At 27.3% G+C, this 10,678-nt stretch overlaps 1 protein-coding gene and 1 long non-coding RNA gene across 2 annotated transcripts; one reads left to right on the plus strand and one right to left on the minus strand.

Moving 5' to 3' along the window:
• Window positions 1-464: 464 nt before the first annotated feature.
• On the minus strand, window positions 465-2,743 carry LOC128284117 (uncharacterized). The gene is made up of 3 exons (XR_008274439.1): window positions 2,656-2,743; window positions 1,510-1,597; window positions 465-691 (listed from the first exon to the last, which is right to left on the minus strand). It is a non-coding gene; the product is annotated as an uncharacterized LOC128284117 (long non-coding RNA).
• Window positions 2,744-4,723: 1,980 nt separating this feature from the next.
• Window positions 4,724-6,177, plus strand: LOC108482218 (uncharacterized). The gene is made up of 5 exons (XM_017785330.2): window positions 4,724-4,995; window positions 5,073-5,262; window positions 5,341-5,547; window positions 5,635-5,826; window positions 5,941-6,177. Exons 1-5 carry the CDS (start codon window positions 4,913-4,915, stop codon window positions 6,094-6,096), a joined length of 828 nt encoding a protein of 275 aa, XP_017640819.1. The 5' UTR covers window positions 4,724-4,912; the 3' UTR covers window positions 6,097-6,177.
• Window positions 6,178-10,678: the final 4,501 nt, after the last annotated feature.

Below are 10,678 nucleotides of genomic sequence, written 5' to 3' on the forward strand. Positions count from 1 at the left end.
CTGCAATATGTACATTGAGTTCGAATAGATAACGAATATTTTTTCCATCTATATGGATATGAACTAGGACCAATTCATCTAACATTAAAAACTCGTTATTTTACTTTAAAACTCGTAGTCAACGTTTATCCCTTAATGGGTTTACAGAATGTGAAGGATTAGTCATTAAACTCACTCCAATTGATGTCTTGGGAAACACAAAAAAAACCTTTTATTTTTTCATTTTCACTTTTACAAAAAATTTTATTAAAAACAATGAAAATAACTTTTATTATTTTATAAGTTTTCATATATTTTTTGTAATACCCCTACCCGTATTCATTGCCGGAATAGGGTACGAGGCATTACCGGAGTTTACGATTAAATTTTTTTTTTATATTCAATATAGCCCTTTTATAAATATCTAACATTCCCTGTAATATTAAATCGAGACCAATCCACATCAACCAAATCAATTCAACATATTTTCATGATAGATTCATGCATTTATATAAGATAACGTCATCACATATCTATAACCAGGTTTGTTAACCATACTAATGGCTAACTTTACATTCATTTCACATTAACATTTACTTTGTTAGCTTATACATGCCATTGATTTCCAAAATAAAGTTTCTTTATATACCGAAATCCTGAGGTTGACAGTGTGATGTGTCTCCGACCAAATCCGACCTCCGAGCTCTTAACACTACAAAACAGGGAAAAAGGAAACGGGGTAAGCACTTTGTGCTTAGTAAGCTCATGTAACAAGAATTATACTTACCTAATATTTTCAATACAATACAATAAACATCTATATATCCATTAAATGCATTATTACCCTAATATGCACAAACTCAACATTCAAGTTAGTACAATAATTTCTATGTACTAATAATATATATTATGATTGATGAGCTCGTCGATATCATGATTTCCATTTCCTTGTTATTTTTCCATATTTATCCCGTTGAATTTCTTGGAATTTTCGATGGATTTTCAGAGGTACACTTTTAGTGTACAATTCCGAGTCTGTCAATTCATATTCATGTGCGCACATTTCCATTTCAGAGAGCACATTCCCGCGAACCTCAACCTTGCAGCGGGATTACCAGTCCAGGCTAAATCCCCTGCAATATAAACTCATAGAGTATTGTCGGGATTACCAGTCCAGGCTAAATCCCATGCAACGACAATTACTCTAATGAGCTTGGATCTGAATTACCAGTCCAGGCTAAATTCAGACCCTAATTCGGATTACCCGTCCGGGCTAAATCCATTTTACACATATTCTTCGAGAGGGCTATATCAGGATAGGATCACCCGTCCGGGCTTGATCCTTTTTACTGTCAATTCCTTTTCAGAGATCCATCGAATTTTCCTTTCATTCAACCGGGATTTCTTCCCATTTTATCAAATATATCAATGTTTCATAAATTTTCATACAATGAACATACAAATCATTTTCACATAAATAACATACAATCTCAAGCATTTAAGAATATAATTCAAGTTACACGAACTTACCTTGATACTTGTTTGTAAACAGTAAAAATCTACTAATCCCGAACTTTTTCCTTTCCTCGATCTAGCTTCGTATTTGAATCTTCTAGATCTAAATAAATAAATTTAATTATCAATTTAATACATTTCGTGTTCATATGCAACATTCTCTATAATTCAACTATTATTTATAGTTCATTCAAAGCTGTCTACTTGAGTCATAGTCACTAAATTATTTATAACTTGAGCTACGGAACTACAAATTAAGATCCGTTAATTTTCCCTGAAACTAGACTCATATATATTTTTACCATAAAATTTTCAGAATTTTTGGTTTAGCCAATCAGTACATTTTATTCTTCAAAGTCACCCCTGTTCTGTTGTCTAACAGTTCTGACCCTTCTTCACTGAAAATAAATTATCTCTTTATACAGAATTCAAATGATGTTCTCGTTTATTTCTATTAAAAATAGACTCATTCAGAATTCTATAAATATAAATTTAAGTTCCTAATTATTTTTATTCAATTTTATATAATTTTTCAAAGTCAGAACAGGGGAACCCGAATTCATTCTGACCTTGTCTCACAAAATTCATTATATCTCAAAATTTACAAATCCATTGCTTACAATATTTCTTCTATAAGAAACTAGACTCAATAAGCTTTAATTCCATATTTTTTTCATCTTCTAATTCGATTCATACAATTTTTGGTGATTTTTCAAAGTTAGCCTACTGCTGCTGTCCAAACTGTTTTAGTGCAAGCTGTTTATTACCATTTTTCCCCTAAGCTTTTAATAAATGATAATTTCGTCCCTACTCAATTAGCCTCTCAATTGAGCTGATTTTTCTCAATTAACATTTTATTCTATCACCTTAAACTAGTTTACAACCTTTAGGAATCAGAATTTCAGCAATAGGCTTTAATTCCAAACATTTTCACAATTAGGTCCTAAAAATCAATTTCCATTGAAATTGCCTAATAAAATCATCTCATAAACAAATTAAAGCTTTAATTTCATTCTATTTAATCATAAACTTACAGCACTCAACCATGGTGACTTTCAATTTCATCCATGAAATCAAAAACTAATGAATTTAATAGTAGGACCTAGTTGTAAAAGTCTTAGAAACACAAAAATTACAAGAAAAAGGCAAGGATTAACTCACTTGGTGCAAAAATTATGAAATACCAGCTTACAGAACCCTCCTATGGCGTTTGTAGCTGCTGGAATTGAAGAGAAATGAAGAGAAATCTAGATATTTCCTATTTAGTCCTAGTTTTATTTAGTTAATTTTACAATATTCCAATTTTACCCTTAATTTATCAATTTTTCTGCTGATTTCATACCCTTGCCGTCCAGCCCAAATAACTTTTGGGTCTAATTTCCTTTTAAATCCTTTCTCATTAGACTCTTAAGCTATTTAATCACTCTAGCAACTTTTACACCTATTACAATTTAGTCCTTTTCATTTAATTGACTACCCAAACATTAAAATTTCCTAACGAAATTTTAATACCACATTAATAACATTTTATAAATATTTATAAAATTATTTTCGACTCGGTTTTACGAGATAGAGGTCCCGATACCTTATTTTACCCAATTTCTTCAATAATTTCTTTTTCTAACTAATCACTAAATATATAAAATTTTCCTATCAATATTTTCATACAATTTTCCTATCATATCAATTTTCAAGAAAAATATTGAAATAAATTTCTCTTTAAATCGGATCTATGGTTACTGAAACCATTATTCCGATAACCTTGAATTTAGGCCATTACATTTTTATTTTATTTTTTAAAAATCATTTCAAAAAATTTTAACCAAACACATTTTTTTTTCAATATTTTCCATATTAAAGAATGAGTAAACTATTTTAGTTCCTATTTTAGTCACCGTCGTAAGTTGATAACAAAAAGTACTTTCCTAACTAGAATAAAAACACATTTAGTTCTTAATACTTACATATTTTATCAATTTGATTCTAATTCTAAATGATTCAATAAATTTAACCCTTCACATTTACAAATTATATCAATTTGGTTCTCAAACTTCCTACCCAAAACTTTCACTTTTAAAACAAATACATTTCATATCTATAAATTTATAAAACCCAAAAATAATTAAAAAAACTTCACTAAAATAAATGGCTAGGATATAGTACATCTTATATTTTTATAACTAATTAAATTTTATCATTTTAATTTAATATTATTGAATAAAAAGATTGAACAAAATAAAATAAATAAAATAGTAATTAATTAATTAATATAGGGTAAAATTGCTTTTTATTTAAAACTCATTTGATAAATATGCATTAAACCTGAAGAGAGTGATTGAATATTTTTCAAACCATAAAGGGTAATAATACTGTTTATTTATATTTATGATACACTACCAATATATAATTTTATTTATTACTAATGAATCAAATGATTATACATTAATAATAAAAAAATTAAGTGATTGTGAATTATTTTATTTTGAAAATATTAAATGATGTATTATCATATAATTTATTGATAACACACCCATATATATTATGCTTATTTTTTTAAAGATTAAAATCGAGACAATTATAAGTTCATTAAACTCTAAACCAAGAAGCTACTACCCTAAACATAAGTGTCATATGTTTACACAACACTTGATTCACATATATTATAGGATTTTTAAGTTGTCAATATTTTAAAAGTTGAAAGTTTTGATTAAAAAATTGATGATAAAATTGATTGAATTAAGTAGAAGTGAATATTTAAATCTGTTAAAATATTTAAAAAAGATCAAATTATTAGAATATATAAGCATTAAAATTAAATGTGTTATTATACTAATTAGAAAAAGATTTTTTTATTGTTGAATAAATTTTAAAAAATAAAATTAAATGATGAAAGAAAAGAAAATCACCAAATGGAACCTTATTTGTTGAATGTAGAGAGGAACAAAATCCTAGTTCTGAAATGGCAGCGCGCCTACGGTTTCAAAACGGATACCACTCTGATATTTGTCATCATTTTTTTATTGATAAAATGACATTTCTTATCATGTTTTGCTCTTATCCACGCAATTCACTTCATTTCTTGAATTTTTTTATTATCGGTCCGTACAAGATTTTTATATTTTAAATTAATTTTTATTATATTAAAAATAATAATCAAATTAAATTATTTGTAAAAAACAGTATGTATCGTTTTGGGTAACAGCCATTTGTTTTCTTAAACCATTAAAATACAAGTAGCTGTCACTGTATAAAATAATAATAATAATAAAGAAAACCATTATAGTCGGTCTGACCCTTCATGCATAAACGTAAACAATACCAGCAAAAGAAGAAAATTTGCAGTCTCTTCTCTATTGTTCCTCTATTGTTCCATCATTCTAGAGTTTAACCAATCCACTCAAACCCAAACAATTGAACCATGTGTATTGCCGCTTTTATTTGGCAAGCTCATCCACTCTATCCCCTTCTTCTGTTACAAAACAGAGATGAATACTACAACAGGTATGTTTCCATTTCCCTTACACTTTTTCTTTTCTTTATTATATATATGTCTTATTTATTTATGGGTGGAATTGAAGGCCTACAAAGGCACTTGCATGGTGGGATGTTGATGGTTGTGAGATACTGGGAGGAAGAGATGAAGTTGCAGGAGGGACATGGTTGGCTTGTTCAAGACAAGGCCGAGTTGCTTTTCTTACCAATGTTTTGGAGCTTCACCACCTTTCCGGCGCCAAGACCCGCGGGGATCTCCCTCTACTTTTCTTGAAGGTATTTATATGCCCTTGAAAAATATATTATTCAAGCAAGCTCAACTAACAATAATGGTGCCAAGTGTTGTTGATACAGAGCACAAAGAGCCCTATGGAATTTGCGGACCAACTGCTCACAAATGCTGATCAATACAATGGATTTAACCTCATAGTGGCTGATATTGCTACCAAATCCATGGTTTATATCTCCAACAGGCCAAAGGGGGAACCCATTCACATTCAACTGGTTTCTCCAGGTCTTCATGTTCTTTCAAATGCCAAGCTTGACTCACCCTGGCCTAAGGTACCATACACTATTATCTCCTTTACGCAAAAAAACACACAAGTACAAGGAATTCTTCCATTATTACTTCCAGTCTTCACTCTGCAGGCTCTGCGGCTACGTAAAAGCGTTAGACAAATGCTGAATAAATATGGCAAAAATGAAGTAAACGTGAAAGAAATGATTGAGAAACTTATGAAGGACAAAGTGAAAGCTGATAAGAGTAAGTTACCTGGCATTTGTGCTCTCGACATGGAATTCAACCTTAGCTCCATATTTGTTGAAATGGACACTCCTCAGGTAAAATTTCTAGTTCTAAACCACCCTTCTACTAAGTTTATGAAAACTAATGTTAAAGCTGATAAAAACCTAGAGTCGTTTTAACTAATATATCATGGGTTTTGTGGGATTCAGGGGATTTGTGGGACAAGGAGTACAGCAGCATTGACCATACGTGCTAGTGGGGAAGTTAGCTTTTGTGACAAATATCTTGAAAAGGGTGCGTGGTTTGAGAAAACCATCAATTACCATATCCAGAATGAAACAAGCGATTTTTCTGAAGTTATTTGAGTATGTTATAAATGGAGTGATGTATGGCCGAGTGCCTCATAAAATGTTACATTTTGCAAGGAAGGACCTGCTGATTGCTAAGTTGCTACTGCACGAGTGCCTGATAAATGTCTATAAATTCCCTAGAAACTTAAACAACATCAAAGATAACGCAGAGAAAACCCCGTAAATGTCCTTTCTGAAAGTAGATTATGCAAAAACAATCAAAACCCATTGAAAAAAGGAATCCAATCAACCAAAAATAACACATCACCTACAAAATACTTTCATTAAAAAAAAAAGAAAAAGTATTAATGCCTTTCATTACTTTTTATTAATTATCAATTTTGTAACTTATATTCTTAAAAACGCTATAAATAGAAACGTTTCATTAGTGGGAGGAGTTTTGGCACTTTAGAATTCTGATTCTCAAAAGTTATCTCTAAAATTCCTTCAACTAATTTTCTTTACTTAGCCTTATCGATAGTCACAATTTTTTTTTCTCCATCATCATCTGCCATTGTATTCAATCTTATCGAATTTACTCCCGCCTTTCTCTCTGCTTTCTTCCGGTAAATCTCATTAACTTTTTTGCAGTTCTTCCTCCATCAAAAAATTCTCTATAAATGACTATATGTGTAATAGATGTGTTCCTATTTAACTAAAAAAACAAAATTCCTACCCATATTTTGCAACATCAATTTCATAACTAAAATAAAATAATAAGGATGACTTTCATTTACAACACTTGTTTAAAATTTTTAATAAAATCCGAGTTGGGAAAGAATAAAAGAATAGAAAGAGAAATAGGGATAGTCTGGGGGCGGAGGCGGAAATAATTGATGAGATGAGTGAGTCCATCTTAGCTTAGCTAATTGTGGCATGTGACATGATCTGGAATGTGTGTTTTTACCTTTGCCAACTTACAGACAATAAATTAAAAGTTGGCTAACTCCCATTTCTTTCTTCCTATCCTATCAACTATGATTTACTCCATTTGGATAATATTATATATTTTTCTATAATATTAAGGTCAAATATAGTAATAGTGATGGGATGGAAAGTATTTCACTAAATTTCATATCATTAATTAGCATTTCAATGCTAATGAATTCTATTTAGAAATATATTCATAATCAATTATATATGGTATTTATTATGACTTGGAAAATTACATTAGCTGATTTTAATCATAAGCAGTCAAACATGCTAATGTGAGTGTTAATAATATGTAATTACGGTTTAACATAATGGATCTTAATTAGTATGTGAGTTTCATGTTTTATGAATAAATCCTTAATTTATACCTATTCATGAATAGGTTATTCGTCTAAGTTTGAGGGTTTGTCCCAAGTTTGAAAAGATTTGAGTAAAAATATTTAGCTTAAAAAATGGGTTTAGCTAAAAAAAAATTAGACTCCATTTAAAATATGGGTCATATTCGAGCTTGAACATTTGAATACTTGAGCCTAGCCGAACCCAACCTTTTTTTCTTAAAGTTTATAATATTTTATAATATTTTATTTTTATATATTATGTAATTTATAACACATAAAAATTAAATCTATAATATCACTTTGTTAAGATGACTATATATAAAATTTCAATAAATAAATATAATTATTGAATTAAAATAATATAATTATATATATTTTTAAAATAATATAGACAAGCTTAAAATGGACTTGGATCAATTATTTACAAATATAGATGAATTGCATTAGCAACTACTTATTTGAGTGCTTAAGCATGTAGTGTCTTTTATTATTTTATTCAATCAAATTGATGCATCCGAAATAAGAAAATTTTAGAGGCAATTGACAACTAAAAGAATATGTGGACTACAATTAAATGGTTAGAAATTAGAAAAAATATTGTAACACCCTATTCTTATCCAATCTTGGGTTCAAATATGAGCCTTCTTAAAGTAACTACAATTTCATTTTAATATCCAATGCTGCAATTTCAATTTATTTCTATATTCAAATTGTTCATATCTTCTAATATTTAGCATCGAATCAAAATCTAATTTCATATTATTTCATTAAGAATCTTGTTCTTTTAATTAATAATATAATTTCTTAATAGCTTTCAATTTAATCTCAAATGTCAAAATTAACTAAACTTTTTAACTTTAAACTAATTTCAATATCTTCCAATACAAACTTAATTTTCATCTTTATTTACTAATAGCAACTAAATTAAAACTCATAAATTGGAGAATCTGATACATGGGCATAACTCAACATGCTACAAAAATCATGAAAGAAAACCTCTCTTACCTAAACTAGTTTGGATCAAATTTTGATAGAAAGCTTGGAAGGCTTTTCTTCTTTCTTCTTCTTAGGGCATGGACGGCACAATCTAAAGGGAATTCTCTTTCCCACTTGTTTTTGTTTTTACACCCATAATTAAAGATAACTAAGCTTAATTAACTTTTCTTAAAGCTTCATAATCTAAGTTTAAGCTAATTAAATCAAGATGGATGGATTAGTTGGTCCCACCCACTAACCCAAGGGTTAAATAACTATTACTTCTTTTGGTTATTTGTTAATTGGGTCCTCAAGTATTTTTTAAACTAAAATTCAATAACGATTGTATTTTTATATTTTAATTAGTGATTTTTTATTTAATTTCTTGACTTTTTATTAATATATTTTTAATTTTAAACACATAATTTATTCTATTTATAATTTCACCAACTCATATTACATAATTAAATTTTAAGATTGTATTTTTGAAAACATTTTAAAATTAGTTACAAATATCTATTATTAAATTGAATGTGCTAATAAGTACATGGACTTGTTTAACTATGCACAATTTTCTTTGGTTGAATTAATATTCTAATTAAATGAATGTACAAAGAATGAAATATATATATATATATGCCCATTATTAACATACTAGTCTTGATGCAGATATTTTATTATGTTTTGACCAATGCAATAAAGACATTTTTTAGTAGAGGAAATAAAGACAATGTTTTTGAAGGTGGTAATTGGATTTGGATTTGCACACATTTCCGACTTCTGCCGCATTACAAATCATGAATTACGATCTTAAACTAAAAATATATACCAGAAAAATTTGAGAAATAGAAAATTCATTAGGAGATTTGTGAAATATAAGTTAAAAATTATCGATTTAATTTTTATTTATTTATTTGTGATATAAAAAAATAATTAGAGCATATTTAATATTTTTAATATGTATTATCTATTTAAATTTTTATTCACAATTTAAATTAATGTGTTTTATTTTAATTTTGTATTATTATTAGTTTCAAATTATATATTTCATTATTTATTAGATGTTATTTTGAAATGCATACGTGTTCTAAACATTTGGTTTCCACATGCATATGATTGTGATAGAATTACGGTATATATATATATATATTACTTATAAAGTTTTTGATTGAATTAATTTTACAAGTTAACCAGATACTAATTTAATTAATAAAAGACTTAAAAAAGTAATTTTTTAAAACAAAATTTATTATAAATGTATTTGTATCTTTTAATAATTTTATAATTATTTTTATTTAAATATCTTAAATTAAATTGTAAAATGGACGAGTGACTGAGTTGAGAAATTTAAAGATTAGTTGAGTGTGGATTTTATATACTCTATAAAATTTATCTCCACACTGGTGTCACATAATTTAGTATATATAGTAGAATGATCTATTTATAATAATGTAAAATTAATATGATTTTATACATTTTCATAACTTTTTTACGATTAATATATTAAAAATTAAACCGTTATATATTTCATGTTCAATTCATTTAAGATTAAAATTAAAATTTTAACTATTTATTTTATATAAAAAATTTCAACTTTTATAAAGATGATATTATTTTATATCGATATAATAGAAATTATATGTTTAAAAGATACAACTATATTGATAAATTGGATGATTAAATTATTGAAAATGTAATAAAAGAAGAAATTGTATGGCAAAATTATTGTCTGACAAAAAAGGTCAAAGATTTTTATGTAAAGAGATGATAAAAAGTATGACTTAACACTACGGTGCAGGTAGACGTATAGGAGTAGCTCAGACGCCGCCGTTTGAGGCAATTACATTTTCTACATAGAATGCCTCAAAAATGGTTGTGCCAAAGAATTGTGAGCTGTGACTAATTTAATTAGCCGCAAAATAATGCATAAATAAATGTTTATTTTTAAAAAATTTTATAATAAATTTTTATATATATAATGCCAATAATTATTTATAACTCTTCCTCAATTTTTAAATGATAGGATAATGTATTTTAATGTATTTAAATCTACAACGTCTTACACTAGTAACAATGTTGATGATAATTAAATTAAGATTCAATCGAAAAATAAATAATATCTATTTATACAAAATGATTAAATTTTAAATTATTAAATTGCAATTTTGAGTTAATAAGAAAAATGGAAATTAAAATTAATGAAAACAGAATGAAAATAAAACATCCATTTGGAAATTGCAAAAATAATTAGTCATGAAATTAAAAGATTTATTTCTAAATTCCATTCATCTATTTTATAAAAATTGATAAATTAATCCTTCTAATTTAATTTATCAAAATTCAATCTTCAC

Source organism: Gossypium arboreum, chromosome 1, assembly GCF_025698485.1.
Source record: "Gossypium arboreum isolate Shixiya-1 chromosome 1, ASM2569848v2, whole genome shotgun sequence".
In the NCBI taxonomy this organism is placed as follows: domain Eukaryota; kingdom Viridiplantae; phylum Streptophyta; class Magnoliopsida; order Malvales; family Malvaceae; genus Gossypium; species Gossypium arboreum.